Below are 18,001 nucleotides of genomic sequence, written 5' to 3' on the forward strand. Positions count from 1 at the left end.
CCGTTTGGCCATGCGATATGATATAATGATATGGAATCATGAGATGAAATTGAAGTTCTGTTTGGACATGTGATATGAAATTTTGGTGTTGTATATTTTTCATAAACATAAAAATACCATAATTGTAAAGCTATTAAAATAACTCCAATTATTTATTCAATATTATCAAAAAAAATAAAAAATCATAAAATTGTATAATGAATTATTACAAAGTTATTTGTTCTCCACTTAACTAATTGTTTCATCAATATATTTGAGTAAAAATGAAACACTTTTCACGGACTCTTTAAGATTTTATTACTCAACGATCGTGAAGTGTGAGTTAAAGTGATTATATATTGGTGAGAATAATAAATTTTAAAAAGTAATGATGTGATTATAAATTTTATTTACATGTGGAATAAATGGTTAGCAGATATATATGTGGGGTTGTTTTAACAAAATATAAACTCGTGAATCAATTTTGTATTAAAATAACTCACATCATGATGTGATATTCTATGATTCCATATCATATTTTTTTAGAGAATATGATATCACATCTCATGATATGGAGTCAGCGTAAAATCGCATGTCCAAACGCTGATTCAATCTCACGATACCATATCGTGATATGGTATCACATGGCCAAACGCCTACTAAGAGTTAAAAAAATAAATGATATAAACTTTAATCAATATTTTAAGATGTATTTTATATTATATGATAAAATTTATCAATAATTTTTTATCCAAAATTTAATTTTTAAAATACTAAAATAATTTAATTCAACTTTTCGAAAAACTAAAACCTTAAAAACTATTTTGAAATGAAGAAGATTTTTGACATATTAAATTATAATAAATATTTTGGACCAACAAAACAATACTTTTAAATGAAAATATTAACATAGTCATTACATGAATATTTATTTTAATCCTTTCCCGGTTTCATTTTTATATAAATTATTATTCGGTAAATAAAATACATACAGATTCATATAACAAAGTGAGGTTTTAGGTTTTAGGGTGTTGGAGAAGAGAGGAGTTGTGAAGAGTTGAAGTATCAGTTCGTAATGGGATACGTGCAAGAAGCCAGAGAAAATCACGTCAAAAAGAAGGTTGAAGAAGGTATATTCTCTAAACCCTAGATGTCAATTCCTCAATTTCACCATTAAAAATTAGGAAAATTGTTCATACTCTCATCTTCATTCTGTGCTTGCTTTTGAAACTTGACAACCAGAGCAATTTACTTCTCATTGAACTAATTGAGTGCCTTGGTGGTTCGTGATTTTAAGCTAAAATAGCTTTTATACACTTTTTATAGTATTTGGGTACAACTACCTTGAACTTTGACCTACATTAGTTTTAGAAGTATTGCAACTTATAGTATTTTTTTTTGTATAGTTTTAAGAAATCTGTACGAAAATAAGTCAAATTGAAATGTGACAAGTAAGGGTGAAGAGGGGAAAAGAGAAGTTTTTACAACTTTCCGTTCATTTCTGAGGTATTAATGATTGTTGGGTAGTTGGTTGAAAGATGGTTAACTTTTATTATTGGGAGGAAGAAACTGCGGTTTTAGACAAATGAAGATTTAACAAGATAAGATGTTTCATATTGGATTAGCTTAATGATGGTGTAGAAACAAGTGTTGGGAAAATTATGGTTCTTCTTACTAGTCTGTTCGATTATCAAACTTTCATGTCCTATTTATTGGATTCTTAAGGAAGATATATGATGTCTTCATTTGGGTTAAAACATGACTCTATTGGATATGAAAATTATATTTATTATTTTGCCTACAATATGTTATTAAATATTCAGCAAGGACTCATTAAAGAAAATAAAACAAAATGGCATCAATCTCATCCTTTATCCTGTATTTTAGTACTAATTGAATGTGGATTGGAATAATGTATACAATTTGAATTCTCCCTACTCTAAAGAGTATGTTTCTCAACAATTGTTTCCTCTATAAACTTCAAGGATGTTTCTGCATTAAGAAGGTCATCACCATTTTGCTTTAGGATTCTTTCTCTTATCTGATTTTCCAGAATGGAGATAGACCAAGGGCTTTGTATAGGCGACTGGAAATTATGTGGTATATTCCGATGCCACTTATGTTTTGGCAGTTGAAATGTGTAATCAAGGGCTGAATTTAGTAGGTGGATGGGAATTATGTGGTATATTCTGTTGGCTTTTTCGATTTGATGTCTAAATGGGAATCAAGGGGTGTATTCCACGGGAAACATTTTGGTTATCAAAAGAATTCCACGTGAAACATTTAGAGATAAGATCAATAGGTGTTTGTGATTGTTTCGAGGCTGAAAGTTTTTTAAGTAACTAGTATATTGAAAAGAAAAAAAGAGGGAGCTTCACACCAGCTAGGCAGTACAAGAATCAACAATCCTTCTGAACAAAAATCAAAAGGAGGAGGATATCCGTGATGGTCCTAAACTTGCAAGTAGTCAATGAAGTACTATCTGCCTCCTTTACATCCGGTTGATTACACCAAAAAAACAAAAGCAACAGACATCTGTATGTTAAGTAGAAATTTCTTTCCTTCTATAAACACCTGCAAGTAGGCAGGAATGGTATACCAAACCTTCTTAAGAATTTGCTAACAGTAGTCATCTTTAATAAAGTTTAAAAAAGAGAGTCCACATCTGGCCAGCCACTGGACATTGCTAAAAGAGTTGACTTAATAAGAATCGGGTACCTGAATAAACAAGAAACTAATGCGGAAGCAAAATTATAAAGATTAAAGACCGAAATGAGAAATGTGAAATTCGAAAATAAAATCCCTTAATTTCAAGAGAAGTGCTATAAAATCCCTTAATTTCAAGAGAAGTGCTAAGAACCGTAACTGATCTTAGTATTTCAAGAACTTAGATCAAAAGTGATCTTGACCCGACTACAATTAGTATAAGTATAATTACCTTCAGTAATTTACGAATAAAAAGCAAATATATCAAGTTAAAGAATTAATCTTTTCTCTTAAGAATCGTTTTTAAAGGTTGTAAGATAAATCCCAAGTAGCCTCACCCAAGGCCCAGGGGTGTAGCCTAATGAAGTGGTTGAGAACCCTGAGGTCTCGGATTCAAAACTCAGTGGTGACAAAAAACACTAGGTGATTCTTCCCATTTGTCTTAGCCTTGGTGGATAGAGTTACATGGTACCTGCTGTTCATAAGAGGTAGGTATTTTATGAAATTAGTCGAGGTGCGCGAGAGTTGGTCCGAACACTATGGTCATCAAAACAAATCAAGTTGCAACACAAAAAGGTGTAAAGGAGAAAAACTCTCAATTAGTAATAATGTTGTTGAAGGTGAAACAATCTGAAATAGAATGGGATTAGATTATATTTTTATGGAAATAATAAAATCTAAGTAGGAAACTTAAACTAGGAAAACATATAAAAATAGCACCAAACATTCTTCCCTAAGGAATAAGACAGTTTCCAGCTTAAACCAGAATATGTGGGCCCTTCCCAAGTCATTTGCACATGACTTTTTCTTCCATTTGGATGAGGATTTTAAGCTCCTTTTTTGTTAGCTCATGTGGGCCGCGATCTTCTTTCATTTGGACTTGGACTTGAACCATAAAATATGTGTAGCACTTAATCCATTCTTCTCCAAAATTTCTGGGATTTTCTTTCATGATGATCATCTTTTTGATTTCCCATTGAAGCGCAACAATCTTGGCTTGTAACTGCTTATCTTGAGACCTGGATGATTGTTTTCTTAGGGCTTCTAAAGCATTATCCTTGTTTATGGAGCGATATCCCTCTCTTCTTGAAAAGAATTTGTCCTCAAATTTGACCCTACATCAAACAAAGACAAGTCGGCAACATGAAAGTAGCACTTACTTAGTACTCATTGGGCAAATTCAATTTGTAAGCATTGTCTCCAATTTGCTCCAGAACTTTGAAGGGTCCATCACCTAAAGGATGCAATTTAGACTTCTCTTTGGAACCGTTCTTTGCACATGTGAATCCAAATAAGTCCCCTGACTCAAAAATGACTTGTTTTCGCCATTTGTTTCTGCTCAAGGAAACTTGTTTATCCTCAAAGATGGGCATTGAAAGACGAAATAAACAAGTTGCCTTGAGGTAACAAAGGGTGAATTTTGAGTACGGGGAATTGGTTCGGATTCACATGCGCAAACTTCGGTTTCCTTCTAATAGGAAGTCTAAATTGCATCTTAGAGATGATGGATCGTTCAAAGTTCTTGAGCGAATTGGAGATGATGTTTATGAATTGAATCTGCCCGATGAGGTATTAAGTAAGTGCTACTTTCATGTTGCTGGGCTTGTCAAATTCTTTTCAAGAAAAGGATGATGCTATAGAAGCTGTAAGAAGACAATCATCAACGTCTCAAGATAAGGAGTTGCAAGTCAAGATTGTTGGGCTTCAATGGGAAATCAAGAAGAAGCATTGAAGAAAAAACCATTATTGCTAAACATATTTTATAGTCCATGTCTAAATGAAAGAATACGGAGACCCACATGAGGCTGAATTTCTACCCAAAAAAGAGCTTAAAATCCTCACCCAAATGCTTTCCCACTTTAAAGTTTTCTCGTTAGATTTTATTTATTATTTCAATCAAAGTAAATTCTAATCCATTCTATTTGGGATAGTTTTCTCCCTATATAGGGTAGATTTTATTATTTTTGTTAGACAATATTATTAGTAATTGAGAGTTTCTCTTCTTTACACCTTTGTTTGTGTCTACTTGAGATTTATCTTACAACCTTATGAATGATCTTGAAGAGTTAAAAAATTAAATCTTTAACTTGTTATCTGGTTCTTATTTGTAAATTTGATGACCTTACTGCTGAAATACAAAATAAAGGAACAAATACTGCTGTTTCACACTAAATTCACTGATATTACAACAATCACGAGTACACTACTAATATAATAAATAACATCCTAAGACAATAATGAACTTAGTTATATAATCAAAAAGATCACAACCTTTCTAGACATTCGAGAGGCTAGAAACTCTCCCAGCATTCCCTTTCCTTTATTTTCTGAATAACCTTCTTTTTAACTGCCCTGTCCCTATTTCTACAGGAAAAACCACCCATTACATGTGTAACTGTCTCATGACAGTTACTAAGTTTCGTAATTGTTTATTTTGGCCTCCTGGAATAAGTTTTTATAACTTGAGGCACATCAAAATTAAACAAGGTAATTAGTCTTATACTAATTGTTGTTTCTAATTTCTTCGAAATAGGGGTCTAGATCACTTATGATCTTAGTTCTTGAATTGACTCTATTAGTATCATAATTTGTTTTAATCCGCTCATTTTGAATTCTAAGATCAATTAAGTTTCTTACCACTTTTCTTGAAATTTGGGATGTTATTCTCAAGTTTCACATATCTTTCAATTTTTGTCTTTGTAATTTCGCTTCCGCATTTGTTTATTCAAGTAACCCAATTCTTATTATGACTACTGCACTCCACCTTACTAAAGACCAAATGAAAAGACCTCCCATCTTTATTCCCCTCCCATGAAAAAAATTCTCCTTATTGTATCTAGCTTCTTTCACACTTGCAGGCATTGGAAATAGAGACATGAGATAAATGGGTAGCAGTCGAGGATACTATTAATGAGAATAAGTCTACCTCCCAATGATAGATGTTTGCATTAAATTTTTTTGATGAATTTCGCATTTCAACATATATATATGGTGTGCCTCTTCATTGTGCCTTTTCCTGTCGCATAGTCTCATGTAACCGTATTTACTCAGACTTGAAGAGAAGTTCATATCATGCTTTTTTGTGGAACAGTCCATATGGATTTGGCTTTTTGTGTCTGACTGTCTGTTCTCTTCCTTACAAAGTCACTTATGTTTACGTTGTGCAAGTCTTTGTGATCACATATGCTATCTGATATATGTGAATATCTGTCATGAAACTTTGATAAATATCTGTAATGCTTTACTTGTTTCATCAGTTTTGCTTTCAACTTAATTTTTTGTTTTGTCAAATATTTTAGCTCTCCGCAGTAAAATGAAGCAGAAAGCGCTCAAAGAATGTGATCGATATACTACAAAATATGCTGAGTGTGCCTCAGGAAGAACAATATCTGTTGTTTGGCAGTGTCGCAAACAAGCCAAGGAATTAAATGAGTGTCTTCATCAGTAGTAAGTCCCTTATCTTGATTTAACTTAACAGTTCTCTGGACTTGTTTATCAGTAAAAAGTTTCTTTATCCTTGAGGCTATCATGGTAATTTTTTTCTTATACGTTCTTGGTTATTTACTCACAAAAAAGGATGCTTTTGTTATTTTTCTTTTGATTGCTGAATGTAGACAACAAATGATAAGAACAGCAATGTAGGCTATAGAGAAACTGTGGGGGCGAAATGAAATCATGGACTGCAGTTTGGGGATGCTTTTGTTATTTTACAGGCTTACATGCAGTTGTTTTGCAAAAACCTTCTCATTCACAGCTCCTGTTACAAGGAGTAAGATAGGAAGTTACTACTGTTGAAGGAAGTTACTACTGTCGAATTTTCTTGAACAATTTTACCACGGAATAAAGTATGACTTTTTTTTTTTGATAACCGAGAAATCCGTTTGTGACCCGCCCTTTGGACCAATCACAGCCTTCTAAACTCGGTGGATAATGATCTTTAAAGTATGATCTTAAAAGTGTCATGCCGTCCTCCAGCTACCTAATTGCTTGCGCGTTCCACCTTCCACCTTCAAGTGTTTATGTGGCAAGTTCCCACCATTTATTATCCTTTTCTTTTTCTTGACCTTATCATCTTCCGTACTCACCCCACCCCCAAATTCTTTCTCCTATTCCACTGCCACCTCTCCCTCCTCCAAAAAAATCTTCCTCATCTTCCTCCTTCCACCAATCTTTCCGCCTAGCATCAGGAGCTCCACCTCATCCTCATCCTCATCCTCCTTTACCTTCTGCCTTGCCCTTACTCTGTTTTTTCTTCTCCTTTACGAGTTAGCCACCACTCTTCTCAACGCCGCCCATACCGTCCTTCTTCTCCCCTCTTGCTCTTTTTCTACTTCTTTGTTCTCAATTTCTCAATCACATCACCACCTCTCCCTCCTCCTTCCCACCCATTTCCTCTTATGCGAGCCACTAATGCTACTCCCTCTTCTCCTTTCCTATTTTTATACCTTTTACAATTAGGGGTATTTTATTAAGTATTGAAGTAGATAGATGGAAAACTTGCCATAAATAATTGAAAGGGGACTACAAATCAATTACTTGGAGGGGCATTAACAATACTTTGACACTCGATCCTCTTAACAAAAGATTCTAATTAATAGTACAAGCTACGCTGTAAATGCACTGAAAACTGGTGATCTCTTGTTTGTTCTTGCTTAGTTTGACTTTTAGAAGTGTCATAAAAGGTGTCTTTCTAATGACATGTAGGTATCAGAAGGTGGTATCTGTTGAACTTACACACCCAATACACCCAACCCCTTGCAAAAATGAATTTTAAACTTCTTGCTGATGAGCCCAATTATCTGGTTTGGTGGCTCTTTATTTTACCGACCTTTAAAGTGCGGTTCAATTATTTTTTCTCACACTCTAGTGAGAAATTCTCTCAACTAGTCCTCCAGAGAAACTGGCTAAACTGCAAGTTTCAAATACTCGAGGTACTAGAAAGTATACAAATATATGGATGCTGTCAGCTGTATACTAATTTACAGTTGGTGATGGGTGAACTGTCAATCCTAAATATTTTTTGGCTGTCGAGGTTGTAGTGGTTTTATCATATTTTACTTTGGTATCTGGTTATGGGCTAGTTGTCCAGGAAATTTCTGGCAGATAAGCTGTTACACCACAAAGAAGTTATTATTCCTTATTTGCGAGCAAAGGTGAAATTTGTCAAGTCCTTATCATATGATCATTTGATCATATACAATGCGTTTTGATGTATAAATATCATCCTTAACATAAAAAACAGGGGCCGGTTCAGGGTGTTGGGCGAAGGTTCACAGAGTCCAGTAACTTTTGCATAGATCCTATTTAAGAACTACGAGTTGGAACTCATACACCGAGTATTTTGTTGATCTACTGGTAGAAAAGGATTTTTTAAAGCTCTACTACCCTCTTTGAATGGGGCTTGAACCTGTAGGCTTTTATTTTGCCTCTTTTTGTTTTTTCTTTTCTAATTTGAGATGGATGGGAACCCATAAATTTCAAATCGTGGATCCGCCTCTTCATAAAAGGAATATGGGTTGAGCAATTATAGTCCCTTCTTCTCTTAGAAAAAGGTTATGCATCCAGGGGGATAAAATTGCACATGCAAGTTCTGCTTTTTTTCTCACCAAACTTAGATATTTAGTCCATCTAATTCGACCTCTTTAGACACAAACCAAAAGTAGGATAAATGAATACGGGGACTGTAACCTTATTCATCCTTTGTTGTACCTGTGAACAAAATAACCATTTTTGACTGAAATTCCCAGTACTATAAATTTTATGACATCCTCTAAAGCTGCATTGTTTTTCTCTGTCCTTTCGTGCAGCACGAATGACTCTGTTTTGGAAGAAATGAAGAAAGCATACATGCTCCAACAGAATGAACAGGGATCACTTAGAGTTTGAGTATGCCTTTCATGGTTCTTCGAGTTAAGTTGTCTCCACATTGTCTGCAGTTCAGAAGGCCTTCACTTTCTTATCAGGATTTGGCTGTGATTTGTGATTGAGCAGTACGTTTTTGCCTTGTTGGGTGCATTTAGTTCTTGGTGGAACTCAGAGAAAATTGAATAAATTACATGCTATACTTAAGTCACTAATTTTCAAATTGGGTGAGGAGTGAACTTCTATTCCCCCTTGTTTCAGTTATGCAAGTCATTTTGAGACGAGTTCATTTATTTTCTGAAGTCTGTTGGTACTCTATATTGCGATATTGGAGGTGAGAGGTATCTTGTAGAATTAGTCAAGGTACGAACAAGCTGATCCGGACATCCCAATTATGGGAAAAAAAGAGAGGAAAAGGACTTATTTGTCAATAGATAACATAGTTTTCCAAAAAAACAAATGCGCGAAATCAGTTTTTATTCCGTCTTCAAATATATATGAGATAAATTTTCTTAACACTTTACAGTCAAGAATATTAAGACGACTTAGTTTTTCAAATCAGAACGCAAGGGGTGGTGGGGGCGGGGATCTAATGGAAAGAAACCCATTTTTGTTTGTTTGGTAAACCGGCACCAGAAGTAATTGAACTGAATTAACACAAAATTATCTCCTAACAGTGAATTTGAAAAACACACAGTTTATTTATGAAAGTTAATATTCATAAACAATTCTAACTATTCAATTAAAGCTTCATTGGCACATTGACTATAAACTCCATATATAACTTGAGTCAATTTTGCCATTATAATATTTGTCTGCGTATTTGTTCGCAAGAAGGAATTATTTAAACAAACATATCAATCAATTTTTATAGAGAAAATGTATCTGTATGGAGCTTAATATGTACGTATATAGGACATCAAATTCAAAATTTAAATGCCTATCTTCAAATTTTAACTTTGATACAAAGTATGTTTAGTATCATCTACTTTATTTTCTTTTGTCATCAAGTATCTTCTCACCTTTTTATCTTTTTGTTCACTTGCTTTGTGTTTACGTATTATATTTTTATCCTTTTCTCTCTGCCTCTTGCTTCATATATATATATATATGTATGTATATATATATATATGTTACGATAGTAAAAAATATATTTTTGATCTAAACGCTCAAAACATTTTATTATATTATTTGGGTGATAAATTTCTTTACCATGTTAGCTACGTAATCAGACAAGTAAAGATTCTTTACACTAATCAATTCGTTTAGTACTCTTTAAACATTAGATTGTAAATTATCACTTGTATGTATACTATATATATATATGTTTGCTTGTTGACCGTTTTAAAATGTTAAACCGGGCGGCCCGGTCGAGTTATTTAGCTCACTCCAAAGAAAAATAAGAACCCTTCCACTTCCACAAAGCCCTTAAACCCTCCGTTCAAAAACTTGTTCGTTCTCTCTGTAAACTCTCCATTATCGATCTGGGATCTGGTGTAGCTTCCATTTCTTTTGGCGAAGATGTCTGTTAAGGTTCTGAATCCAAATGCAGAGGTGCTCAATAAATCTGCGGCGCTTCATATGAACATCAACGCCGCCAAGGGTTTACAGGATGTTCTAAAGACAAATCTTGGTCCTAAAGGAACCATCAAGATGTAAGTTTCGCTAATTGATGGTTATACTTTGTTTCGAAGTCTTCGATTCTAATTGTACTAACAATTGACAGGCTTGTTGGTGGTGCTGGTGACATTAAGCTTACTAAGGATGGTAATACATTGTTGAAAGAGATGGTCAGTTCTTCCTTCGCTCAGCAATTTATAGTATTATTTTTGTCCTCGGTATATGCTGCAAATGACGAAAATGATGCATACATTAGGGGTGCAGAATGAGAACAAGTTAAAATTCACGAGTTGTAATATATGGTCTTGAGAATTACTTACCTTCTAGCTAGTGATAGGCCTAAGGTGTATCTTTTCCACATAGTATAGCTACTAAACTTAATTGTGGTGTTTCGATATTCAATGTTGGGTTACCCATGTTAACTCGAAGCTCCATATGTCTAGTCCCTGACATGCGAGGAAAGTTGGAAGTCTGCATCGGTTAAGTGTATGAGCTTTTGTATCATTGTATGATCAACGGCAGTTCTCACCATTTTAGCTAATTTCGTGGACGTCCTAGGCCTATAGTAACTTTTTCCAATAAGAACTCTACCTGTTTTATCTATTTTATTTCTAGTTTCGTGTATGTTGCTTCTTAATTTTGCATTTTGTTATCAAACGTGTTGGGTTGATGTTGCTTGTGGAATCAGATTCTGTGTTGATGTTTGTCACTTGGCAGTGTCCTGCAAACTTGGCTACACATTTAGATGCAGGGATAAGTCTGAAATTTAGGGAATTCCAAATTTTAGAGGACTCCTAGTTTTTTTTAGGAGAAAAATGATTGCGTAGTGAGTACTGTAGCGAAATGGGCTCAAAAGGATATAGAGGATTTGTATAACCAACCCCAACCAGTTTGGTATTAAGGTGTCTATGTTCCTATTTTGTGTTTTCAGAAATCAAGTACACAAATCGATCTTTTCAAGGAAGTGGAAATTTTCTTGTAACAAAATTTATGTACTTCTTAATAACCTAAGCTTGTCTTAATCTCGTGAGCATATCACAAATGACTTAGTTAATTCTTCTAATTTAAGAATATCTATCTGAAGATCAGATTTTGTCCTTGTGGAGGATAAATGGAAGATAAATCTTGTTGCTCAGAGGTAATTGATTTATTTTTCTTTGAACCTAAAAACTGCAGCAAATTCAGAACCCAACTGCAGTAATGATTGCTAGGACTGCTGTAGCTCAAGATGATACTAGTGGGGATGGTACTACGTCTACTGTGCTTTTCATTGGGGAGCTCATGAAACAATCTGAACGATGCATAGATGAAGGTTTGACACATATATATGTATTTACTTTTCCAAGCAACTTTATTGCCTTATATTTTGGTGCATTCTACATCCATGACACTAGAAAAGAAAAGCAAAACAAGGAACTGTGCCGCTCTTGTTCATAAAAGTAGCCCTCGAGCTTATGAGGGTTTAAGCATTCCCTTGGAAAAATAAATAGAACTATAATTGGAAGAGAAACTCTCAGGAAAGCAAAAACATTCAATGAAAAATTTCACTCTTTTTTACTTACTATTTCAGTGTGTTAAGTATGCGATCCTTCTGAAATCTTATGCATAAGTATCTCCTTTGGGTTAAATTAGGTAATCATTTCTTGTTCCTTTCTTGCAGGGATGCATCCTCGTGTGCTAGTTGATGGTTTTGAAATTGCAAAAAGAGCAACTCTACAATTTCTTGAAAAATTTAAGACTCCTGTAGTAATGGGTAACGAGCCAGATAAAGAGATATTGAAGATGGTTGCAAGAACGACATTGAGAACAAAGGTTTCTTCTGCAATATTTATTAAATAAAAATTTTTATTCTGCTGTTGATGTGTTCTTCCTTTCCTACTGGTGCTAATGCAAATTTATTGTTTTGGTGCAGTTGTATGAGTCGCTGGCTGATCAGCTGACTGACATTGTTGCAAATTCTGTCAGCACCCACTCTTATTAGTTCTTATTATTTAGCTAGTTCATTTTTTTCTCTTTGTGACATGGTGTGCTGGGGAAGGAGGGAGTAGGGACCAGCTGATGCTGATCTTTGTCGTGTTTGAAAATTAGATATATCAGCGGTCTCCTCTGAAAGGAGAGAATTCTTTCATTGATCTATTCAGACACAAGTCCGACCTTTTTTGTTTTGGAGAAATGATGCATGATGAACTATATTGGTTGTTTTGCGGCATCATCATTCATTACATACTTTGCAATTTGAATATGGGGGGTTTTATGACCAATCTGGCAATAAATTCATTATTTACAACTTTTTACCACAGGTGCTCTGCATTCGCAAGCCTGATGAAGCTATTGATCTTTTTATGGTTGAGATAATGCACATGCGTCACAAATTCGATGTAGACACTCGTTTGGTATGTGGAATGCTATCTTGGCCTTTCTACATTTTGGTTAACATTTTTTTAATAAAATGACTGGTATTGAAGATAGTTGTCAGCTACTGACAATAACCACATAAAATAATGAATATCCTATTCTGATCTGTCAACTTTTGGACTGGAGAATACAATTATACAAATTTCAGAATTGTTGGCGATCCCGGAGCAGATACTACTTTTCACATAAAATTTTAAATGCATGAAAACCAGTTCAATGTAACCTCATTATAAGTCTAGGCGATAGTAAAATAAAGAATGCTGTCTACCGAAAATATTTCACTCTTGAGGTACTCTTGTAGATTTTTTCTCCTTCCAGGTTTTATTTAGGATGGTGTAGAAGGAAAGTATGATTGGACTGATTTAAAAAATGAAAAAAGAGAAAGTAGTTCAGTGCTTAGGGTAAAGAGTGAAAAATTAGCCTTACAATACACAGTGAAAGATGCCTATAATTCTGACCATGTTGGAGGTCTTGAAGATACATTAGCATGTTGGTTTAGAAACCTTCATGCAAATTTTAATGTGTCACCTCATTAATTCTTACTGCTGTTAGGTTGAGGGCCTTGTACTTGATCATGGTTCAAGACATCCAGACATGAAAAGGCGAGCAGAGAACTGTTACATTTTGACTGCTAATGTCTCTCTTGAATATGAGAAGAGGTAATAGTGTTAATCCAGATTCACATTGCTTAGATTTGCTTGGTCTTGATAAATTCTTACCATTGATCAATCTTCTCCTTTCTCAGTGAAGTAAATGCAGGTTTTTTCTACTCAAATGCAGAGCAGAGAGAGGCGATGGTTGCTGCAGAACGGCGTTCTGTTGATGAGAGGGTGCAAAAGATAATTGACCTAAAGAACCAGGTATGCTGTGCAGGTGGTTGTTTCCCATTACTTTTGTAGTGTAAGAAATCATTATAATGTTCAATGCTGCTGGTTCTTTGCAGGTCTGCGCTGGAAATGACAAGAATTTTGTTGTTATCAATCAGAAGGGGATTGATCCTCCATCTCTAGATCAACTTGCTCGGGCAGGAGTAAGTTGTTGCTCTCTTTATTCAGTTTCTAGTAGCTGAATGGTTCAACAACCAAGCTTGCACCTTTTGCATTTTGGTTTCTTTGGTTGCTGTGTTAGCAACTTGTGAACTAATTAGTCTGATTATGGCTAAAACTTGGGGTTGTCTTGGTAAAATAGAAAGAACTGCCTAGAACCCATGTATACAAGAGAAAGGCTGGGGGGACAGGAGCTTAATGGTGATAAAAATGCTCAAATGGATCCTGAAGACTCCAAATATCTTCATGAAAAGATCAACAGACACATTTTGGAACTTGTGAAACTCATCATAAACTGCTTAGTACAACGGATCAGTTGGATGGAGCCTTCTCGTCTCTTCTATTGTTCTTAGTTAGAACTCATAACTGGTTTATTCCATAAGCTCTGTGCCTTTTCAAATCACTTGTTTACAACACTCAAAAAAGTTTCTTTGAGACCATATGCGGATGAACTTTCTTTATTGCACAAGTTCTCTGCCTTTTGAATAATTTGTTTTCAGCACTTAGTCAAAGTCCGCTGATCCCAGCTTGTTTGGGACTAAGGTGTAGCGCTCAATCAAGGATCCATGAAACCATATGCAATAAGCTGTCTCTCCATATTATTATGTGCAAGAGCTCGAGTTGGTAGAAATATTGAGGAAAGAAAATGTGATGTATAGTAACCTTTGATCTAAGGTTCTTGTTTCCTGAAGTACACTGCTCAAGTACCTGAATGCTTTTACACCTTAACCTCTTACGATTGACAATTCCTCTTTTGGTTTAATGACAAAGCATAGAGTTTTACACTTCTCTTTGATGCGTTGTCACAACTCACAAATTAAAGTTCTCATTTTGTTTGGACGTTGTAACTATTTAGTACTTCTGGATCTTCTTTCCCAAAGTATTTTTCCCCTTAATACTAAGATTGCAATATGAGCAGTTAAAAGGGAGGTTGCATGACTTAAATGGGTTACATGAACTTGAGGGCTTGTCTCCTTTTGACCTCCCTAACACATTTTATGTAATCACACTTGTTTCATGATCCAGATAATCGCACTCCGGAGGGCAAAGAGGAGAAATATGGAACGTTTGGTTTTGGCTTGTGGCGGGGAGGCAGTTAACTCTGTTGATGATTTAACTCCTGAGTGCCTTGGCTGGGCTGGTCTGGTCTATGAGCATGTTCTTGGTGAAGAGAAGTATACCTTTGTAGAAAATGTTAAAAATCCTCATTCTTGTACAATTCTTATCAAAGGTACTTTAGGTGCTTAATGTTCGTCAAATTGTTTTGTTTGGTCTCCTGTTGCTTATCATTGTAGTGAGCTGGGGAAATCGATCTCAACCTTCAGTGCTGTTTTCTTTACAGGGCCTAATGACCACACAATAGCTCAAATCAAGGATGCAGTTCGTGATGGACTAAGGGCAGTAAAAAATACCATTGAAGATGAAGCAGTTATACTTGTATGTTACATTTTTGCCAATATAAATCAACAGTTCTGTTATTTGATCAGCAAGATTTATCTGTGTGTTTCCACATGGAAGCTCCTTTACATGATGTTTGTTTGTACCCTTTTTTACTCTGTTGTTTTTTGCTGCTCGTTTATCTTTGGTGGCCAAGATGTGCATGCATGGGTCTGCTCCTAGGGCTTTAGTTTTGTGATATGTGGGTTAGGCGCATATCTTGGGTTTTTGAACCCTATTGTAGACAGAAGTGTGATATGTAAGTGGAAAAGGGTAGAGGGGCAGGCTGATCATCCACCGAGTTTCAAATCGTTTGCACTGGTGCTCAGGATTTCTAGGTTATGAAGAAAAGTCTGTATGCATAGGAACAGTCTAGTTTTTGTGAGGATATTGCTAGATATCATTATAATCCTGTGCATTATTTGGTATCTTCTCTGTTGGGGTTAAGGAATTTGTAGTGTCTTGTGTTGAACATTTACAAAAAATGATGTACATGAGTCAGGACGGGAACACTTTATTGACTTCATAACCCAATTTTCCCTCTGATTAACGGAGGTTACAGCTTCAACTATCAACCAACTCTCGACTCCAAAACTAGATGTGTTACAAGTTACTGAATTTTAATTTGCATGCCTACACCTGATTATGGAATTTAAGCTTTCTCACTTTTTCAAGTGTTGAATCACAATTTACATTTGTATTATGTAAGAACGAGGCCATGACTTTCTTGTTCCTAAGTTGTAGTCTTGAATGCTGGCTTTCAGGGTGCCGGCGCCTTTGAAGTTGCGGCTCGACAACACCTTATTAACGAAGTCAAAAAGACTGTCAAGGGGGTGTGTATATGGAATTATCACTATCCTCTACCTCCATCTGTTAAATATTTTCAAGTACCGTATCTGTCTTCTCACTCTCTATATGTTTGTCTCGACAATATATTTACAGCGTGCCCAACTTGGAGTGGAAGCTTTTGCTAATGCCCTCCTTGTTATACCAAAGACACTTGCTGAGAACTCTGGCCTTGATACTCAGGATGTGATCATTGCTCTAACGGTACCTATCTTTTGTGCATGCAACAACGGATACTTTAAATCAGTCTTTCTAACATCTCAACTATTTTCAGGGAGAGCATGACAAAGGAAATGTTGTCGGACTAAATCAACACACTGGAGAACCTGTAGATCCACAAATGGAGGGGATATTTGATAATTATTCCGTGAAGCGTCAGATTGTTAATTCTGGGTATGTGGGAACTTTTCGTTCATTTTCTGTTTGCTATGGTGTATGAGCATGTGTGTGTTTTATGTATGTTTAAACTGGATCATTTCTGGGAGTTTAATTTCTCTTCTTCTGTTTCTTCTTTGCAGGCCTGTTATAGCATCTCAGCTGTTACTTGTTGATGAAGTAATTCGTGCTGGAAGAAACATGAGGAAACCAACTTAGTTTTTTCTGTCTGAAAATACTTCACTGATTTTCCTGTTGTTTTCATCTTGCGATTGTTTTGGAATTATCAGAGGAAGGATGAAAAAACGAAGGTGGAGATAGATGAAATAGGCGTGGAGAGTAGGGTGTGTTCATTGGCCAGTTTGGCATTGTTCTGAAAGATTTTGCTTGTGTAATTTCTTGGTTTTCCAGTTTTTCTAATTTTCCAATGTCATATTGAAATAAAATTCGATATGGTTTGGTTTTCTGGATTTTGTGAGTCATGAAATTGATTGTTTTTAGATTTGGCAACGAACTCAAGCTTTATGCAAAGCTTCACCACTTCGCTTTCTTTACATAAGAATCGGAACGAGACTTTGATAGTCAAGGAGAAGTGAAGCCTATTTATATACTAGTTCCATTGCGTTCACATGAGTGGAGGAAACAAGCCAAATTTGGTGAATTCCATTTTCATGATCGTTAAAAAATGAATTTGTTATACATAAATGGGCAATGCTAGCTAATGTGGTGGGCCAAAGGACTAGAGGCTCATTAAGCCCAACCGTTTTAGCTTAAATCATATATTTTTATTTTCTTCCCCTTCCCTTTTTATCATATATCTTAGAGCATGAGATTCTTTTGGTAAATTCCCTTCTTTAAGCAAAACAAAGAAGGAAAATATACAACCAAATAAAAGAGATCCAGAAGATGACGACTTCAATACCAACCATTGCTTCTCTGAAGCAAATAGACCGGCGGACAGTCTATCAATGCTAAGTCATAAAGTTGTAGGAGTGGAGACCTTCAATCTCTTATGTGAACTTCCCAGAAATATAAGAGGTCTGGTCCATATGGACAAATGGTGCATACCAACATTTAGGAGTAAACCGGCAAAACTTGCCATTATCATATATGATCCTCCTTGATCTAAGAGGAAGCCACAAAATTCTTAAAGTTCTCAAGGTCTTAATACATGAATCACCCATTATCTCATTTGATCCCAAATAGAAGTACAGGTGGAAATTTTGAAATCGGAAATCGAGTAACATGACAAGATCCGTACTATATCTACTCACATTGTATTACATTTCAAACAGAAAGATGAACTATATGCATTATCAAAGCAACGAACCCCAGACCATGAGGACCTACATGAGACAAAAGTTATAAGAACCATTCTCATCAAAATATACCTTTGATTGCATTTAAATGAAGAACTCATGCGCATCTTGCTGCACGAAGGCATGGTTTTATGAATGTTGCCACCAACTCCAAACATAAAAAACAATTCAATCAGAAATAATCACTACATAGGTCTGCAACATGTCAAGACTCTATAACCAACGTTAACAATTTACACCGTCGTGCCCCGAGACCTCCCCCCCTCCTTCCCTCGCCTTGACACACCGTCGTGCCCGAGACCTCCCCCCTCCCTCCCTCGCCTCGACGCACCGTCGTGCCCCAAGAACACGCCCCCCAGCCTCGAGGCACCGTCATGCCCCGAGACCGCCCCAGCC

At 35.7% G+C, this 18,001-nt stretch overlaps 2 protein-coding genes across 3 annotated transcripts; both read left to right on the top strand.

Moving 5' to 3' along the window:
- Window positions 1–951: 951 nt before the first annotated feature.
- On the top strand, window positions 952–8,845 carry LOC107009028 (uncharacterized protein DDB_G0275933). Of its 2 annotated transcripts, XM_015208281.2 has the most exons (4): window positions 954–1,109; window positions 5,056–5,172; window positions 5,985–6,132; window positions 8,493–8,845. In XM_015208281.2, exons 1-4 carry the CDS (start codon window positions 1,055–1,057, stop codon window positions 8,569–8,571), a joined length of 399 nt encoding a protein of 132 aa, XP_015063767.1. In that variant the 5' UTR covers window positions 954–1,054; the 3' UTR covers window positions 8,572–8,845. The 2 variants fall into 2 exon arrangements, with proteins under 2 accessions (XP_015063768.1, XP_015063767.1); XM_015208282.2 differs by lacking the exon at window positions 5,056–5,172 and having other exon boundaries at window positions 952–1,109.
- Window positions 8,846–9,909: 1,064 nt separating this feature from the next.
- On the top strand, window positions 9,910–16,822 carry LOC107011127 (T-complex protein 1 subunit zeta 1). Its single transcript, XM_015210487.2, has 15 exons — window positions 9,910–10,202; window positions 10,274–10,337; window positions 11,344–11,479; window positions 11,828–11,979; window positions 12,080–12,127; window positions 12,468–12,560; window positions 13,135–13,241; window positions 13,328–13,442; window positions 13,526–13,612; window positions 14,655–14,859; window positions 14,971–15,065; window positions 15,830–15,898; window positions 16,008–16,115; window positions 16,186–16,304; window positions 16,430–16,822. Exons 1-15 carry the CDS (start codon window positions 10,069–10,071, stop codon window positions 16,503–16,505), a joined length of 1,608 nt encoding a protein of 535 aa, XP_015065973.1. The 5' UTR covers window positions 9,910–10,068; the 3' UTR covers window positions 16,506–16,822.
- Window positions 16,823–18,001: the final 1,179 nt, after the last annotated feature.

The sequence above is a fragment of the Solanum pennellii genome, chromosome 2 (genome assembly GCF_001406875.1).
Source record: "Solanum pennellii chromosome 2, SPENNV200".
In the NCBI taxonomy this organism is placed as follows: Eukaryota; Viridiplantae; Streptophyta; class Magnoliopsida; order Solanales; family Solanaceae; genus Solanum; species Solanum pennellii.

What these genes read in the sequence shown, in the direction of transcription:
- LOC107009028 (XM_015208281.2), top strand. Translation starts at nt 1,055, where the DNA reads ATGGGATACGTGCAAGAAGCCAGAGAAAATCACGTCAAAAAGAAGGTT. An exon ending in GCACATCAAAATTAAACAAG is followed by an intron (nt 5,173 to 5,984) that starts GTAATTAGTCTT and finishes CAAATATTTTAG; the next exon opens with CTCTCCGCAGTAAAATGAAG. An exon ending in AATGAGTGTCTTCATCAGTA is followed by an intron (nt 6,133 to 8,492) that starts GTAAGTCCCTTA and finishes CCTTTCGTGCAG; the next exon opens with CACGAATGACTCTGTTTTGG.
- LOC107011127 (XM_015210487.2), top strand. Translation starts at nt 10,069, where the DNA reads ATGTCTGTTAAGGTTCTGAATCCAAATGCAGAGGTGCTCAATAAATCT. An exon ending in TGAACGATGCATAGATGAAG is followed by an intron (nt 11,480 to 11,827) that starts GTTTGACACATA and finishes CCTTTCTTGCAG; the next exon opens with GGATGCATCCTCGTGTGCTA. An exon ending in GAACGACATTGAGAACAAAG is followed by an intron (nt 11,980 to 12,079) that starts GTTTCTTCTGCA and finishes GTTTTGGTGCAG; the next exon opens with TTGTATGAGTCGCTGGCTGA.